This window comes from Diadema antillarum, unplaced genomic scaffold, assembly GCF_040938485.1.
Source record: "Diadema antillarum isolate AM-2024a unplaced genomic scaffold, OU_Dant_1.0 seq00002277_RagTag, whole genome shotgun sequence".
In the NCBI taxonomy this organism is placed as follows: Eukaryota; Metazoa; Echinodermata; class Echinoidea; order Diadematoida; family Diadematidae; genus Diadema; species Diadema antillarum.
In genome coordinates, this window is record NW_027272902.1 from 279,744 (window position 1) to 299,676 (window position 19,933).

At 38.6% G+C, this 19,933-nt stretch overlaps 1 protein-coding gene across 1 annotated transcript; it reads right to left on the minus strand.

Annotated features, from left to right (window-relative positions):
* Positions 1-15,799: 15,799 nt before the first annotated feature.
* On the minus strand, positions 15,800-16,848 carry LOC139714447 (transmembrane protein 53-like). Its single transcript, XM_071626153.1, has one exon. It carries the CDS (start codon positions 16,836-16,838, stop codon positions 15,948-15,950), a length of 891 nt encoding a protein of 296 aa, XP_071482254.1. The 5' UTR covers positions 16,839-16,848; the 3' UTR covers positions 15,800-15,947.
* Positions 16,849-19,933: the final 3,085 nt, after the last annotated feature.

Consider the following 19,933-nt stretch of genomic DNA (forward strand, 5'->3'; position numbering starts at 1 on the left):
ACCACAGACTGAATCGATGCTTCCCAAAAGGGGATTTTCTATTTTTGTTTATGAATGCGTCTGCTTTTCAAAGTAGTTTTAACATCAAAATCCATCTCCAAGGTTTCAAACATACTTTTTCTTGATAAAGTATGACAATTCTGCACAACTCTGTGAACTCATAAACTGCAAATCATGTGTGTATATAGAGAAAAGGAATATAACACTCCCCTCTGAACTGCTCACCCGATGATGTGTTGTGACATTCCACCCAATCCAGTGAATGAATAGATATGCATTTCATGTTCAAAGGAGGAAGAGTTGAAGTGCCATGTTTGAATCATCAACTTCATTTACAAAGAAACAAGAATTATAACTGAAGTGGCCACTGTGATCTTTCTGTGGTCTTCATATTATTGATGATATTGAAGAGAATATTTCACAGTATTTAGATCCACCGACATGCTGTTAATGACAACTTACGTCCTCTGTTTAGTGATATATATTTCTGGTGAGAGGACTTCTTGGTATCCACTATGTAGACTCTGAAGAGATGACTCCTCTGCTGGGCATCTTAATTTAGGGCAATGACCATCACTTGTCTTCAGCTGTGTATCAGTCAATACATGCCACATGTTGGCTTCTTTCTTCCCAATGATCCTATCTCTTCTACACAACTTCAGCCTCTTCTGGTACGTGGTTGAACAAACTTGCTTATGTAATACTTTGTGATTCTTGTCAGGCATCATTTCTGGAGAGAATGATGTTTGTGTTAAGTCAGAAGAGTATTGTATGGGAGGACTTTGTTTTTAACAAGCCTGCCTATCCCTAAGAATGTGAAGCATTTAGTTGGCACATCTAGGAAAGTGCGAGTGATGGAAACTTTATGTTAAAGGTTTTGCTGTATACATGGGTATTCATGTATGAATACTGTGAAGTACATAGTTGATGCTCAGAGAAAAGCTTTATGTGAGAGAGAAAGATATTGATAGACCATAGCAATATCTCTTTCATGAAAATAACACATATTTAGAGTACATTACATTTGCAAGAGATCCTACTTTTGTTCTTATGGGGATTTTTTTTTCTCACCATAAATATTTGATAGAAAATACTCTGTTTAACCTCAATGTTGTGCATCTGTCAGAAATGTCCACACTCAACATCCAGATACAATCACCATCCTGTGTAGTTGTGATTACATGTCACTTGTCATAGTCATTATGATTTACCTTCCATATTTACAAATGTATCTTGATTAAGGTACTGGTATTAAAATCTTAATATAAAGTTTTTGTTTATGTGTGTACAAAGGAGTACATGGGTCTAGGACCAAAAGATATCTTACCATATCACTGCTCATCCAGCTGTAATCAAAGAGATATTTTTATGGAAGATGTCTGCTTTGTCATTTGAATACACCACTTCTCCTTCCCATCCCCCCCCCCCCCCCCACCAGAATCCTTATAATCTTTGAACAAAACCATTAATAAAAAAACATTGACATTATCCTGGAAAAAATTAAAATAGACTTTCATTCTTTTTAAGCAAATCTTTTAAGCTCACCTGAGCCAAAGGCTCAAGTGAGCTGTCGCTATCGTTCATCATCTGCCGTCCGCCTTGTGTCGTGTGTGAACATTTTACATTTACAGCTTCTTGAAGACCTCATGACAGATTTTCACCAAACATAACAGTAGCAACCCTAAGGTGATGTGATCTCAATTTGTTTAACTGGGCACAATGTACCCACCCCCACCCCCACCCTACCCAGGGCCCCAAGGGGGTCCTAATGCCCCCAAATTGAGGAATTTTTATAATCTTCTTCTCTAAAACTGGAATTGAAAGAGGTAGTTTATGCTATTAAAATAGATATCAAAATGAGTGTACTTTCAAGTTTGTTTATGACAGAACCAGGGCTGGCCCTCTTGGAGTACCAAATTAAGGGCCAATTTTCACGCTTCCATTTTCACTTTAAAGATACGTGTTTAAATTTTCACATAAACTTGGCTGGTGATAGAATATGTATTTGGTCATACGGTTTCCTCAAAACCCCAAATTTAAGAATAATGATACATATATATATTTAAAAAAAAGAATGGTGTGAGTGTATACATTGGTAAGTGTTCTACCAAGTTTTTTATGGCTTATCCAGTTGTGGCCCCCTTGGGGCTGGGACCAAATTTGAGGTCATTTTTCTTATTTTGATATTCTTTTTGAAAACACATGGTCAGATTTTTTCAAAATTGATAGTTATTATTGCCAGTGTGATAGAATGTACAAGTAGACACCATGCCCTCCCAACTGCCCCAAAATGTTCTTCTTTATAGGTAAAAGTCTGCAAAAATGTGTGGAAGGTGAACTTTACTCAGATGAGCGCTAGACCCCCTTGGTCTCTTGTGTTGTCTTGCCAAAGCTCATATTTACTGCTTTCATGTTTTATGAACAACGTAATTTGTGGTATTTAGTAATAGATTTTGCATATTTATACAATGTTTTGTTTTTTTTTCTCACTGGAAAACAGATTTTGAATTCTGTAGTTTAAAGAATGATATTACCTGAAGAGGTCAGTTGAACGTTGTAACTTATAAATACATGTACATGCTCACTGTCAAAAATGTGTATATAAAAATGAGTAAGACCAATAGATTATTTATCTTGTGTTTTATGATGAATGTAAATTTTTAATGACAGTTTTGCTACACATGTTTTGTATGACTCTTATTTGCCTGATATACTCCCCTAGTGCTGGCTATGTTGACATGATTAAGTGTTCTTGATAAGTATAAAGGAGGATTAGTTGTTCCTTGTGTCATTGATATGCAGTAATTGTGATGGGCTTATTCTTTTCAATGAATGTGTACCTAATAGGAGATATCACGGGACTGATTTAAGATGCTTTTAGAGACACATTTAGCACTTTACCTACTCTCTCAGTATTTGAACTATTTGTGTATTTATTATGTGGACACAAAAATTTATCCGGGAAGGGTTGTGTTTTTGGATGGCATTTCAAGACTTTGTTGTCATTCTGCTACATTGATGCAATGTGCAAAATTTATGTATGATGTGTACAGTGCACTCCCATTATGATGAGCACTGTTGTAACGAAATTCCAGTTACAACGAAATAAAACTTGAGGCCAGAACATTATCCTCTCTACGGGGTTTTTTAGCTCACCTGAGCGGAGGGCTCAAGTGAGCTATTGCCATCGCTCTTCATCCGGTGTCCGTCATCCGTCGTCCGTTGTGCGTAAACTTTTTACATTTTCATCTTCTTCTTGAGAACCCCTTGTCCGATTTTCACCAAACTTTACAGGTAGCATCCCTAGGGGGATAGGATCTCAATTTGTTCCAGTGGGCACCATACCCCACCTGGGGGCCCCCCAGAGGGGCCCAAACCCCCCAAAATTAAGGAATCTTAAAAAATCTTCTTCTCTAGAACCAGAAGTGATAGAGCTAAGGTAGTACTATGAATTAGTATATTGATGACAGTAGTTTCAAGTTTGTTCATGGTGGAATCAGCAGTGCCCCCCATGGGACCCAGGGGAGGGGGGTGGGGAGGGGTCCTTAATGGGGCCCAAATTGTACATTTTCATCTTTTTCTTGAAAATGCCATTATGAATTTTCACCAAAGTTGGCTGGTAGCATCCCTAGGGGGAAAGAATCTCATTCCCATCAAATGGGCACCATGCCCCACCTGGGGGGGCCCCAGGGGGCCTAAATTTGGACCGGAATTGTAAATTTTCATCTTTTCTTGAAAACTCTATCACAAACTTTCACCAAACTTGGCAGGTAGCATCCCTAGGGGGATAGAATCTCAATTCTATCAAATGGGCACCATGCCCAACCTGGGGGCCCCAGGGGTCCCACCCCACCCCCCCCCCCCCCCTCCTGTAAGGAATCTTTACAGATTTTCTCAGAACCAGAAGTGATTGAGTTAAGTTAATACAATGAGTCAGTATATATTGATGACTGTTGTTTCGAGTTTGTTCATGGGAGAATCAGGGTTGCCCTCCCCCCCCCCCCCCCCTTTGGGACCCAAGGAAGCGGAATGGGATGGAGGGGGGGGGGGTCCAAATGCGATCCTAAATTTTCATCTTCTTGCTGAAAACAACATCATGGATTTTCATCAAACTTGGCAAGTAGCATTCCCATGGGGATAAGATCTCAAAGTGTTTGAATGGGCACCATGCTTTCCTTGGGGGCCCCAGGGGTTCCAAACCTGCTAAATTAATGAATATTCGATAATATTTTTCTCTAGTTCTAATCAAAAGTGATAGGGCTTTAAGTCTTTTTTTTCCCCAAGCTGCATAATCCAACATTCTATAAAGTACAGTGTACTTGGCAGGTATTTTTATCAGTGTGATCGAATATGTAAATGGACACCATGCCCCCAGCTCTCAAAGCTACCCCCACCGTAAGTTTCCAATGTTCTCAGGTAAGAGTCTGCAAGAATGCATGGAAGGTGAACTTGCGATACTCAGGTGAGCGCGTGACCCCTTGGTCTCTTGGTTTTTTTTTTTTTGTTTATTTGTTCGGTTATAGCGAAATGTCGATATAATGAAAAAAAAATACCGGTCCCAAGGACTTCATTGTAACGGGAGTCCACTGTACTCACATGGCTATGTACTATGTGACTCTTAGTCCAATGTCCTTGCTTCATAATTTTTGACTCAGATTTGAATGCCGAGTCTGAGTAGCATGTATCATTGTTTGGAAAAAGGCATAAAGCAAGCCCCCATTTATTACCTGTGCTTGCCGTTCATCCCACATTTGTTAATGCTCATTTGGGAAATACTCAAACTTTTTGCTGATGATAGAGGATGTTCAACTAGTTTTTATTTGCGATATTTATTTGACAGCTGAATTTTGCAAAAGGTATACTGTAAAAGTGGATATTTTCGCGCGACTAATTTTTCGCACTCGGCGGGGTAAGAAGAGTTTCGCGTGTTTTTAATCCCGCGGAATCAAGGCATCAACTACTGGAACATATGGGAAGCAAAAATATTCGCGTGCCTTTATTTTCGTGCTAGTTTCAGGTGGCGCGAAATGCGCGAAAATTTCAACACCGCGAAAATTTCCACTTTTACAGTAATCTGTATCGTCGCTTGAGCGACAAGACCTCGTATCTACAAAATGACAAATGTTCAGGAGAGCAGAAAATCATGGCAGCCAAAGCACTGTATCAAATGGGAGAGCCTTTCCTTTTACATGCTGTGGTGGCTTCATTTTTGGGGTAAGACAGCTAGGATTTGGACAGGACAACATTTACCTGATAATCTAACCATTAATCAAAAAAAGTCATTTTCACCAAAATTTCAGATAAGAGGTCTTGTCGCCCCAGCGACGATGTGTGTTTAGTGCAAGTCTTAGGGAAGTATCAGAGGTACAATATGTAGGGGTTAGGCCTCAGACAAGAGAATAGTCAGTAAGTTGGAGTCTTGTTTATTGTTTTTTAATGTGTATGCTAGATTTCACCATTCAGCCTTTGGTGACAGAGTGTATTATAATGAGACTGGCCAATGACACAGGTATATCATGACTGGATGTGGCGAGCTCTAATGTTTCTTTCTATGATCAACTTTGACATGAAGTCTGCTTTAACCCAGATTTATGATTGTCAAAATAACCTCTGCAGTTTTCTGTGGGTTACTTCATGTATAGAGAACATGACCAAACATTCGAATTTTAAATAATTAAGTGTCTGTGTACATACTGATGTGAAACTGCACAAATCTGCAAACGCTTGCAACCCATCCTATATAGTCAAGTTGTAATGTTCAGTGTAGCACTGTTTTCCGTGGGAATGCTACTGATAAAGCATTACCGTATTTCCAGAGTGTAGTACACGTATTTACAATGCCTCACATTATTCAAGAAAAGGCTGTTGACCTTAATGTCAGGGCTGCCAACTCTCACGCATTGAGTGTGAGACTCACGCATTTTGGTCCTTTCTCACTCCAAAACTTTATCTCATTTGCATGCATTTCTATTGATCTGACTCATTTTGACTCCTAAATTATAGCATTGGCCTATTGGAGTCTCACTCTCAACAAGTTTCCAGTGTTGGCAGCCCTGTAATGTGCTTTGTTTGACAATTGGCACACATGCTGCAGCTGGAGTGCTTTCTTTGCTGATTGGCATTGGCACTGGCACTGGAAATGTTCTGACTCTAATTGTTGATTGATATTAACTAATCCCCCTAGTCCCTATTGTGCCACTATGGTCTTCCTGTCTGATGATTTGCACATTGCTGCACCTGAGTGGGCTTGCTGATGCTGATGAAGAGCTTGGCAAGTTAAGCCAGGATAAATGCTTAGGCATGCAACGTATAAAGGGTTAAGTTAATTTTGCAACTACAAATGAGTACAACTTTACCAAACGTCATGGCAGATGTTCTTCAAGGAAATATTAACCATAAAAATCACCACTGATATCTGCAGCCTATAACTCCAAATGGTTGCACCAGCCATTTGTATGGTCTTTACCATGTATCACTATTCCACCTTGGTGACTGCATGATAGCCTTCCTGTGTCTGTGTAGAAGTTGGAGAGAACATTGCCTCCAATGTATCTGTTAAATTTTTAGCTGCTGTAGTAAAGTACTAATTGGGTTGATTGCATAATTTTCTTGATGTAAGCTTTTAGTGCTTTTTTTTTTTTTCAAGTATACATTGTGACCTGGTTGTCTTTCCTTGTTATGGCACAAGTGTGAAGCGTAAAGAATTGCTAAAGCAGAAAGAAGTACTTTTTGGTTGTTTCCAATAAGTCTCTATTCACGAGCTGATGAAAGAAACATCTGATTTAAATTTGTTCAGTGAATTTTTGATGAAGTCAGAAAGACTGATGACATTGTGCAGTTGTTACTTGATGGCTTGTGGATTCATTTCTTGAGTGAGACATACATTTGCAGATTGTGAGAATTTGTGGAATAATTGATCTTGGTCTGATGTGCTGTATATGCCAAATATTTTTGGGAGGTTTTTATTTTCACGTATTTTACAAGTTAGACTGTGCTATTCGCAAGTTTAAACACACTCACAAATATGAACTCTGTTGCCGACATGAATGTAATGTGCATGACTACATTTCTCTGTTCAGCACTGCACTCCACAATTGTGAATTTAACCACTTGTGAAATTGTTGGGAAGTCCTGATTCGCAAAAAGTTAGACTTGCGAAATATTTGGCATCTACAGTATTTGGTATGATGATGAAGATTAGCATTATATTATCGTAATTATTGTAATCATGATTATCATATTGTTGTTCATATTATTATTGTTACTACTACTACCCACTACTACTTCTACTTCAACTACTACTGGTATCCATAGTACTTGTCGTATAGTCCTTGCTGTCATTATTTTTTTTTTATTTGTTTTGTTTGAAATTATGCTCAGCAAAGGCTAAAGTGATCAGATTTTGTTATCATTTTGTAAGCAGTAACACTGGGAAAGATTGTAATGTTTTTGGTTTTATTGTGCGTGTTTGATGTTACTTTTTTACGTCACTTCCACTCATTCAGCTTAACCCTATGGGAACAAGTACCATAATTTATAATCTTTTGATCAGTGTCAAGTGAAACTTTAGGCGAATGCTGCCACCTATGGTATGCCAAGGAAAATGCTTTAGATGGCACATCTTTCCCCAAATCCTTCATGTATGCATCTATCTAACCTGCAGTCAGCTACATATGAATGTTTATGGGACAGTGGTACATGTTTGTTGCCTTGGGTGTTTGAGTGGTTAGATGTAGGCATTAAAGGGATAGTACAGTATTGGTGGAGATGAAAATTGGGCTTTTAACTTTTTGTGAGATACCAAGAAAACACTTATGATATAGTACAGAGCATACCATCTTAAGAGGAATTCAAAGTTTATTTGATGAAAATCGGGTTTTGAATGACTGAAACATCCAAAAACAAAGTAAAACAAAGCGATCGTAATAAAGTGTGGGTCCCACACTTTATTAGAATCGCTCTTTTTTTGGATATCTCAGCCATTTAAAAACAATTTTCATCAAATAAACGTTGAATTCCTCATAGAATTACATGCTCTTTCATATTTCATAAGAGGTTTCTCATTATCTCACCGAAAAATGTGAGAAACCTGAAATTAGGTCTCAACCAAAACTATATGATCCCTTTAAACCGAAAACTGTTCTTGTGTGTGTTTCTTTTGACCCTAAAACACTGTATCTGTTTTTATTACGCATTCACCACAAAGTGTCGCCAGAGACATTATGTTTTTGGGTTGTCTGTCCGCCTTTCCATCCGTAATAAATTTTGTGGACAGCGTAACTTAAAAACAGTTTGAGGCATCCTAATATAACTTAGCATATGTATGTATGAGTGACGAAGTTGTGCCTATCAAGTATGGGGGGGGGGGGGGGGGGCACATGCTCATGGTCAAAGTTCAAGGTCAAATTCTGATAATTCAGTATTTCCACCATATCTATATAATATGTAATGCCTGAAGTTATTTTCTTGAAACTTAGTGTAGAGAGGAATTAGCACTTAAAGATTTTGTTGGAAAAGCTTTCGGCCATGGGGTCAAAGCTCAGAGGTCAAATGAAAATGCTAAAATTCAACTTTATTCCTCCATATCGGAAATAGCTAAAGGTATTTTCATTGCAACTTAGTACATTATACCTGTACTGCCTGACAATGATTCTCTTGGGAATATTGGGGTCATGGGGTCAATGCTAAAATTCTACTATTTAGTGCTGAAATGACACTTTCTCTCCATACCTTAGAAATTATTCAATGCATAAAACAGAATCAAACTAGGTATGTACATGCATAACTGCACAATGATTCTGTGGGGAAAACTTTGGACCATGAGGTCAAAAGTCAAGTGGACATGTTAATATGTCACAGTTTTTTTCTGTAAAAAAAAAAGAAAAAAAGCTCAAAGTATTGTAATGAAAACTGGATGTTCCTATTTAGTGATTATTTGAAGAATTTTTGGTCATAAGGTGAAGGGCAATTATCAAAGATCACATGAAAATGCTCACATTTCAAATATTGGCTCTCTTAAACAATTGAGCCATCTGTCCAAATGAAACATAGTCAAAGGAAAGTAAAACAACACATTTGTGACAAACATGTCATTTCAATTTTTTTTCAATCATGTGAAACTGTCATCTCACACTGTCAAGACATACTCTAGACCTGTTGGGTAGAACAATGCCATATGGTGGAGGCATACTAGTTGCCATAGCGACATTTCTAAATCATCTTTTTTTTCTTTTTCTTTTTTTTAGGTTTCATAGGTGCAATCGCTTTACTCTACTGTGTGTAATGCATTGGTACATATGAGATGCTAAACCCAAAACCTATCCGGTAGTACAGTGCACTCCCGTTATAACAAACATGGCTATAACAAAACATTTTCCTCCCTATGTGTTTTTATTGTTTATTTGTTAGATTAAAACGAAATTTTGATATAATGAAAGATAACTGCCGGTCCAAAGGACTTCGTTGTAACGAGAGTCCACTGTATGTTTTCAGTACATAATACCCAATACCATGCCTTCATACTAGTATTCAGTCGACACACATAAGTGTAAAAGTGATCTATCAGACAGAGAAAATAATACGGATGTGTAACTGATCGCTGTACTGCTGTCTTAGACCCTGCTGTGGTAATCTGTAATATGGTACATAAACTAAAATGATACAGTTATTACTATTGCACTCTTGTATTTCATAATGGAGGATGAGGTAGATAATTCAGCATTGGTAAAATGAGCCTCTTTCCAGCTTTTATTGAGTGCATGGTACATGTATTAAGCACCACTGGAGACCAAAGTAATGAAGACCTTCCCTGCTCTGATGTGAAGTACAATTGTATGTGAGCACTCTCACAAGAAAAGCCTACAATTCCTGAAGTCAGTAGGGATTTTATGTTGGATATAGCTTCTGGTATAGAAAAAAGTACCATATGATAGCTCATTTGGCAATGCAGTTTGCCCTGCATTGGTATTATCTTTCAAGTATTGTCAGTTTAGTAAGATTTATAAAATATTTCTTCATAAACTTTCACCTTGAAAGAGTGAGCTTGAAGGGAAAGAGAGATTGACTGTGTACATGTTTGTAGTTAATAACTTGAAAATGGCAGGAAAGAGCCCCACACTCATGAAATGTTGTAAAACTGAAGGTTTTTGATTGACCTGGGTAAGTGGTGAATTACAAGACACTGCCTCAAAGGACACGATTTCCATGCCTTTCTTCAAGAGCATAGAAATCAGTTTTGATGGATAGTAGGTTGTTCAGATGATACATGTATTTCCCTGTTACTCTTTGTATACAATGTAGCTTGCATAAAGTGTACTCAATTCGAGTCTCAAGTGCATACGGGGACAGTTAAGTTTTGTTTGTAACAAGATATGAAAAGGAGGGAGGAGCACTCTGTGTTCCTTTTTACACCTTGTGATCTATTTGAATGCTGCAGTGTATTGATCAGATGTCATGGATGCATGTTGATAGTTAAGTGTGTAGCTACATGTAACTGGCTTCATGAGTCACATGTCAGAAAGTGGGATGTGTGTTTTACAGCACTGGCATGCTGTCAAAAGAGGAAGCAATGGAAATACGACAACTTTTTAATGTAAATCTAGCTATTTATGGTGTCTACATATATCCAGATAAGTAAGGTTGAATTGCTTATATTTGGACAATACATTAAACTGCAATGCATTGACATGATGCTGTAAAATATGAGACGGTGAGAATTCTGGCGGACCCATTTTTCATTATCTTCACATAACTGTAGTATGGTAATTTTTGCCGTATGTGCATGCATTTTACAATGGTTAAACAGGTTTCCAGGTGGTTTGTTTTTGCAGTTTTGTATCAATGATGTTTTGTTAGGTTGTCAAGTGCAAAGGTGAGCAAATGTGTGTAAGACATTCTGTATGTTGTGTAGAATGTGTGTATAGTACAATGTTGTGCTGACACAAACATTTATTTCTTGAATTCCATGTAATATATGGTATATATATTGAGAACTTTATCATGAATATATTGCTATCAATGTGTTCACTTCATATGAAGCACACCTTTTTATTACTGGCATATGAATTTGACTCATGGAAGGAAATATACTATGTTGGTTTGTTTTTTGTACATACTGGTTCCTTGTCTGTTATTGCCATGTCAGAGAATTGTACAACTGAAAGAGAAGGGGGAAAAATGAACCCGAGGAGGGAACAAAGTCAAAACAGATGTGTGATACCCCTGAAATACACACTGTACTTGAAGTTTGCACTATATAAATTACTCAAGACATGGTGGGTGTATGTGTGTGTGTGTGTGTGTGTGTGTGTGTATACAATATACATGTATATAAACAATGCATCTGTTTAGGAAAGGCAAGATTTTTGCAAGTTGCTGATTTGTTGGACTTAGTTTTGAAAAAAAAAAATAGTTTATGCTATACAGTACAGTAGTTATATTGAGAGAAATGAAAAAATTGAAAGCTTTTAGTTACATGTATGTCATTAAATTGACTAATATTACCAAGTGGGACATTACAATGCATATATACGTAGTGTAGACAAGAACTTTGGGGCACATTTAATTTCATGAATCTTGGTTCTCGCAAAATTTGTGAAATTAAAAAGCATGCGGTCATTTCTGGTTTTACAGTAATGCTTCAAATGCACATTAAAATACCCTCCACAATTTAATTTCTCTACCTGTCATATCCCAACATAATGACGAGGAAGGGTGCGACAGTATGCTACTAATCACATGTACTGTAAAAGTGGAAACTTTTGCAGGGTGGATATGTGTAGTACGACATGAAACTGCCATGAAAATACAAGCAAGTGAACTACATATTTGCTTGCTGTATAATGCAATGTCAATGAATGTATAATATAGACTGGCCTTGAGGGGGGTACATTTACATGTATATCATGAAGTAGAGTCATATTGCTGGAGTCTTCAACTTGGGAAAATAAGATTCCACACTACTAATAAGCAATTAACGTACCCCTGAAAGTGGCCAATCCGTTTCACTATTATTAAATGCCCTGTCACGCATTCCAGGCTTGTTGCATGTAGAGATTTTCTAGTACACTGGATAATTTTCTGCGGGCAGACAAGCATTTGAGTGAGTTTTGCATGCGTCTTACCTGCTGGATGCGTGCTACATGTACTTATGTTCCTACTTGCATGTGCGACCTGTTTGTCAGGTGTATGGGTGGCGTGTAAGAGCTTTGAGACTGATCCGTCTTTAGTTACGGGCAGCAAGGTGCGGGTGCTACAGGCCTCCTACTGGTGTTCTGCATGGACCTCTGCGGGCATCCTCCTCTACTCATCCAGAACAAGTTTTGAGCATGCTCAAGGGCCCTATCACACCTTTCCGGGCAAGCGTTGACGGTTGTTTGCGACTTGCAGTGAGCAATTTTTGCTGCCTGGAGGTTCCTGCAGATAGCCCACACCTGACAGTACCTGTAGCAGCTATCTTGTCTGTAGTTGTCTGGAGGTGCACATGCACGTCAGATTTACCCAGCCAAGGTTTAAGCATGGTCAAAACTTGTTCCAGGTGAGTCGCAGGGGATTACCTGCAGAGGTCCATGCAGAACACCAGTACAACTGTACGAAGCCCGCAACCCCCGCAAGTCACAGGCAGTTAACCCTCTTGAAGTACTGGTACATGTATGTAGGTTGTCCATGGATTTGTGCCTATGCGCAGGAAACGTGTGTCATCTGCGGGTGTTTTATGAGCATAATATGGGTGTTTAACTGGTAAGGAATGATGTAGATACTGCCAATATCCAAGTAGCTGGTCAATTCTGTGGGCATGGAACAAGCTACAAACGAGCAAATTGTGTGCATGCTGAGGGTCAGTTACTGCCTTTCTGCTGGTTATGTAGTTGAGAGTTGGCTGCGGTCAAGGTGATAATGCAATTTTGTGAGAACTTCTGCCACATGGAAAGTCCTTCTCAGGGATTCCTTCACTGAGTTGTCAGCCCTCACGCGCCACCCATGCGTCCGACACACAGGTCACAAGGAATACACACAAGTAGAATGTAAGTAGCACATGTCAAGCAGGTAAGACACATGCAAAACTCACCCAAATCCTTGTCCACCCGCATAAATTATCCTGCATGCTGGAAAATCCATACACACAACAAGCCCATGTAGCTTGTCCAGAAAGGTATGACAGGGCCTAAACTTGGCTGCGCGTAAATAGGACTTGCGTGTTCACCTTCGGGCAACTACACAGCAATTAGCCATCAGCCATTTGCTGAGTAGTGCAAAAATAGAGATCGTCTTGATACCTTCAGAAAACCAAGTTCTCAGCACAGATTTTATTCACTTTAACTGGAAAATAATAATTCACTCTGTAAAAGCTGCCTTGACTCTTCCATAATTGACTCAAAATATGTGCAGGTACTTTCTCAACTTGCACACTTTCACAATTTCAGGTCAATCTTTGCTGAGCTTTCACTCAGTATCAAAAAAAAAACAAATTAATCCCATTTTCTTTGCTCACTTTTCCACTAATAAATAAAAAAGAAACAGAACTAGGTTTCTACAAGCATGCCATCTCTGCTCAACTTTTAGGGAAACAGCATTTATTGTAACAGGCTTCAAAATTAATGTGCAGCACTCATTAAATGGATTACAATGTACATTGTATCTGTAAATGGAGAATCTTTTTGTATACATTGAAGTACACACTGAAGTACCTCAATAATGTTCTGCAATTATGCATCACTTACCCTGGTTTCATTAAGATTGTACCACCCTTTGTCAACTCATATCAGGCTATCATAGAGTGTACTTACAGCTGTGCGACAGCACTTTTAAAGCACTGATGACACACATGTGGTCAGTTTTATAATATCCATCATAAGTAACAACAGTAATAACAAACACGTAATGATGACTCTAGTCAATGTCAACAATGTTTTCCAGCAATAGGTTTGTGGTCCAAATAAAATAGAAAAGCATTAAGTTGTACAACTTTGTACGTATTTACTGAACTAATTTCCATACATTTGTGTACCAATTATTATGCTCTACTGTATGTATGCTTTCTGATTTAAAGAAAACATAACATTGTGATGTTACAGCAATTATTAAGATCCTTTGAAGAATGTAAGGCAATGAAACATCCTTATCATTATATATACACTGTATTGTTGAAAGAAAGCCTAAATACAGATCATGTAATGTGAGATTAAGGAGTGATGAGGTTTCTCCTACTTTTGACCTTAAAGGACATCAACTGGGAAGTACATGTACATATTGTACATACTGTAGATGCAAACTGCACACTGCAACCCTCATGATACAGCATACCTGAGATGTCTTTTCATGATGAAATCAGGTGAATTTAAACATGACATTGATTGTCACTTTAAGTCATACTTATGAATATGACATACTGGTATTACTTCCCAGTCCTTATATCATGTAGACAGTAACAATCATGAGCATACAGATGTATCCAATACAGAAACTCCGACCTGTAAGTGAACATTACTGGAAACTTACAAACCTTTGCATAGTGGAAATCACTGTATCTTGACACTTCTTGTAATACACAGGAATGGACACAAGAAATATTGTACAAATAGTCTTCTTCTTTTTTTCTGTCTTGAACACAGCAAAGGATTGTGGTCAAATTTGCAATCACAGAATATTTCCACAAGTATAGTACAGCAAAAACAAATCTGCCATCAACAGCTTTAGAAACTATGAATACACAACAAAACCCATCCGAGTGTTAACACATTATGTACACCATGTACATAATATACATTTAGGTGATACCTAATTTGGGTCATGAATCATATGATTGTGTGTGGTATTGCAATGATATTTTCTTCAACACATTTTAAGATTAAATCAAAGTATAGCTGTAAACATACATGTACTGCTCTGTAATGAAAAAGAAAAAGCAGTCTATTTCTTTTGTGTTGAGTAAAATATTCAAGGAAATCACAAAAGAGAATGGTTTAGATTTATGAGATTCATATCATGTAATTTAAGCAGTCAGGAATGCTATCTCATTGAAATACAGTGGAAAACACAGACATGCAGTATGGCTTAGAGAAGCATACTCCTTATTTCTTTTATCAGTGGTAACACTGAATTCATGTTTTCATTCTTCACTCGTAAAATGATACTAAATTGCCAAAAATGCTGTAACATTTCATCAGCATTTGACTTTCCTACATAAAGATGTAAAATTCCAATTAGTATCTCTCAAAAAGTTTTGTGAACAATCAATTTACACCATAACATACAGAGTACCAGTATTTACACAGTTGAGGTCATGGGTAAAAGCATGCTTTGTATTTTACTGGTCTACCACAGTCTTGTGTGCATATACAGTTTGAATAGCCTGTTTCAGTATCAGAAGATTTGGTGAATACAAATTATACAATATGAAGTTATAATTTTAGCTTACAAGATGAAAGAAAAATCAATGTTACATATGGAATATCAATCAAGTGATTAAGAGAGAGAGAGAGAGATACTGTATGGACACATTTGAGGGGATTTTGAGAAGGGGTGCACGTACAGACACTTGTACAATGTCAGCATGGTTGATTGCTTGATGAGAGTCAGTTGTACTGAGATTTTGGAAACAACAGCACATTGTTTCTACAGTATCTTAATTTGGTACACTTGACACAAAGATAGCACAGCTGAATCATTATAACACGTTGAAGAGGGTACCAGCATTTGATAAACTCATAATCAACAATGAATGATTTTGCTTTGAACAAGCAAAACAATGATAAGCAGTATTAACAGTGTGCAATACATACACATGTAGGCCTACACAGTTCTCTTTAATATCTAGGGGCATACATTGTAAACCTCTTAGTGTGAAAGACCCTGCAGGGCTGATTAATTCAGAACAGAATCAAATTCACATGGAAAAACAGCATCATATATGAATTACATGATTTATACATGTTGTGTGTCTGTAAATCTTACTCGTTACCAAGCTCCAAGTGATCTAATCCTGCTAAAATCAAATCCAAGCAGGCATCAACATACTCGTCATGGTGATTAGCCAGATGTTGAAGATGATCAGTGTCTTCCCAATAGGCCTCCCTTACTTCTATACCTTGCTCTCTGCGCTGCCTCACAATCTCTTGTATGTCTGCACATGATGCAATACAGTCCTTCTTGGAGTAGATAAAGAGCTGGGGACATTCCATTTTGTCACTAGCAATGGCTGTGAGGAAGGAATCCATGAGCCTGTTTGCCTCCCAGTAGCTAGGTAGGACAATGTGCTTCAGCAGCAGCCATGCCCAGTAGGGAGCAGTCATGACATAGGAAACTGGCCAGGAACGTGAAGCACTACTTGGAGAGAAGAGAGACAATGCCCTAAAACCAGACAAGAATGTTGGTCGACATGGAGCACTGTCGAAGATGACACCACCAATTTTTAACGCTGCAAATTGGCCAGGATCACGCCCATTCAGAATTTCGGTGACTGCACGGTAAATGTATGTTCCTCCATTGCTGAACAGATGAAAGAAGATGGGATTTTCCTCCAATCCCAAATCGAAAAATGCTTCAAGTACTTTCTCTGCAACGCTGTGCACTCCTCCTAGCTTTCCTTCAAACAGGTATTCACCTGGTAGAACATATCGGATGGTGACATAGCCTTCAGACATGTAAATGGCACTGTATTTGGCAAGTTCCTTGTCATCGGCATTATACCAACCAAGGAGAAAGACAACCGGCTCCTTCTCTAGCCCCCCTTCAGTCAGTTCAACCTCCGCACAAGCTGCTGCAGCTTCACAACTTCGAGGAGACCCAACATTTGAAAATTTGGTTGGGAATGTTACATGGTACTCCAGTTCGTCAGCCATATCTTTTCTGTCTTACTTGTATTTTTGAAGTGTTCACTGTTATTCTACAAAATGTAGTTGGTTATTGCAAGTCCCACTTCCAAGTAAACAGTTTCTGTACTGCTTGCATGCAATAGTACTTAGAGGGTCTAAATTTACTGTAATACTACAGTAGTACTTGATTTCTAGTAGTCTAGCACCTAGCAGCTCTCCAGTTACAATTGAGAAACTTCAGCTGCAGGGGAATTAGATCTAGGGCAAGTCTGAGAACTCCATTAGGCAGCACTAGCTATGGCACAGCACAGGGCACTCCACTGTCTGCACTGTTCACGTTCAGGCTGATCACAGTACAGACAATTCACAATAGACTTGCAGCATCGATGACTATTCATACTCTTGGCACCGGTTCCTGAGAGAAAACACAGGGGATGACGGAGACCTCGCTCAGTACGATAAGCCAGACATTCATTCAGTAGATGTAGAAACCAAACCGAACCACATGGCACATGCTGCCGGTGCCGGCCCCCATCACCGCACCACACCTTCTCGTTAGATTGCTGCTTCGGCTTGGCACAATCTCGTCAATCTTGTCGCTGAAGCAAGTTGGAGGAGCATTCAAAAAGATATTCGATAACGTAACAAACCGACATAGGTGTGGATTTATGGCCAGAATACCTCTGCTTCAGGGCGTAACAGTTTATTTCTCTTTCGGATGACAAGTGATCTAATGAGATGAGGATTTACACGATCATACCGACGTGACTTGCACTTGCGAAGCCGGCCGTTTCTAACGACGCCAAATGTGTCTTTGACTAGACTAACGTAGTCTTTGCCTGGCTGGTCTCGATCTTGCTTTGCATGGGCCTTTCCCGGAGAGCTAGTGTTAGCTGGACATGATCGATGAGACGTTGTCGGCGGGTCCTTTCGAAGCTAATATCCCAAATACAGCGTTCAAAATTGGCATATCATGTTGTCCACACGGAGTCACACATACTTCTCTAGACTCTATATTCTATTTGGCAATCAATTCATCAAAATAGAAACTGAGAGCTCTACAAGTCTCGAGCACACTGTATAGTTTATGCAATTCAGATCATGCAAGCGGCAAGTTCCGCGGCGTCGAACAACAGCGTCGCGTCCGTCCTCCGGTGCGGTGTGCGCTACATATTTACAGGTCGTCGTCCACTCACTGCATGCACTTACTGGGCACTGCATGCCTGGGGAAGCTTCGGAATTATGATCCGGCCATCGAGCCGATTGAGGGCAGCAAACACATTGTAACAGTGGAGAAAATTCATTCAAATACAGTAGCCAATATATTTCTCTCATAATACATGTACATCATGACCCTGTTTAAAAATAAGTCTACTCCGTTTTAAAAGTCTTGGAACTCTTAAAATTTGAGCAGGGACAGTCTGCCTTTACTTTTTTTTTTGTTCTCTTGACGCTGTGCGTGTGTGTGTACGCGCTTAACACTCTTTTGGGAATATTTTGTAATTCATCATTTGAAACATTGTGAAGACATATCCAAGAGAGATTATTATATTCTTTGGAATTTCGGGTTATTGAAATAGATTTAAAGGCATAATTTACCGTTTGCAGATGAAACAAAAACCCAGCATTAGTGCTTTGAAATAGTTCTAAAATGTGAGTTAGGGATAAAAATAACCACTGTAAAAATTTGCATCCGTATAATAAATACACAGAATGTGAACAATAGTTATAACAAAAACGTTTCCTGACTAAACCGTCTATAGTTATGGTTCATTGAGAAAATTACTGATATCTCCTTATATTCTAGGCTTTATTGTGAGCATTATATATGGTAGGATGTTTTGTGATACAACAGACCTACACGTACATGCATCAAATGTGATATCTTGAAAACTGTTTAAATCACTGCTCCCAAAGGTAAACAGGACCTTTAAGTGGATGTGTAAACAGTTTGATAATGTTAAAGAAACATACAATTTTGGGATTTAGGACGCATACAAAAAGACGCCAACTAGAGAAAAAAAAACCGATGCATTTTAGTTTTCGAGCTGATAAACACGGAAAAGAATAATTATTAGCGGTCAAAGCTGTGAAGTTATTTTACCAACAAAAGTAGAAAACTTTACACAATCTGCCAAAATGAACCAATTTATTCGAAAGACTGCTTAGTCTTTCATTGGAATCATGGCCAGTGGTGCTCCTGGCAACTAAAAGGAGACATTTTCCCTCCAACGATGTGGAAATGATAATTTATGTATAGTACAATGTTTTGGTACTTCGCTTGTCATAAATGGTATTTCCATTATGTATTCTATTTATTATTTCAATTCATTTCATTTTTTTTTTTTTGCATTTTCACACAGCAAAAGAAATTTGCATACAAATATAGGTTTTCCCGGCCAATTTCGCACTTTTGTCAGTCCATTTGATCAAAGATTCGTTCAATTTAGCGAAAATCCTCGTCACTGCACATTCTGTCATTCAAAATTGCAACTTGTTCGTTCAATTTAGCATTTCGATCAATGAAATTCGCACATGTGCCTTTCGAATTTGTAAAACGGTCATTCAAATTGACACGTGCTCTCGCCAGCCAAATTCGCCAGTACAGTGGCGGAAAGCGGTATTTCAGTCATTCAATTTCGCGTATGGGCAGTCAAATTCCGAACATGTTCATTCAAATTGGCGTAATGTTATTTCTATTTTGTAAAGGTGAGAACCGTAATTTATACGTATTTAAATGTGAATTTTTGTTTCATCCACACACTGCTAAGTATAATAAGAATAACTCAAGTTTGTTGTTCTGTAAGGCTTGTGCAGAAAGGGTAGGTTGGGTGGTGGCGCGTCGCGTTAATGGGAACACCACCCTTCGTTCAAAGCCTCCCCCCCCCCCCGGTTTTGCCGAAAAGGTGCGTTGGGAGCGTTGGGTCGCGTCGCGTTGACTGGAACCCCACCCTTTGTCCAAAGTCCCCCCCCCCCCCCCCCGGTTTTGCCGAAAGGGTGTGTTGGTACTTTTTCTCATGTACTATTAAAAGACGAGTTTTGAACTTATATTTAACCTTCAAACAACCATTTCAAAGAGGCTATCGTCCGGATCTAATATTTAGTTCGTCCAATGTTCATTT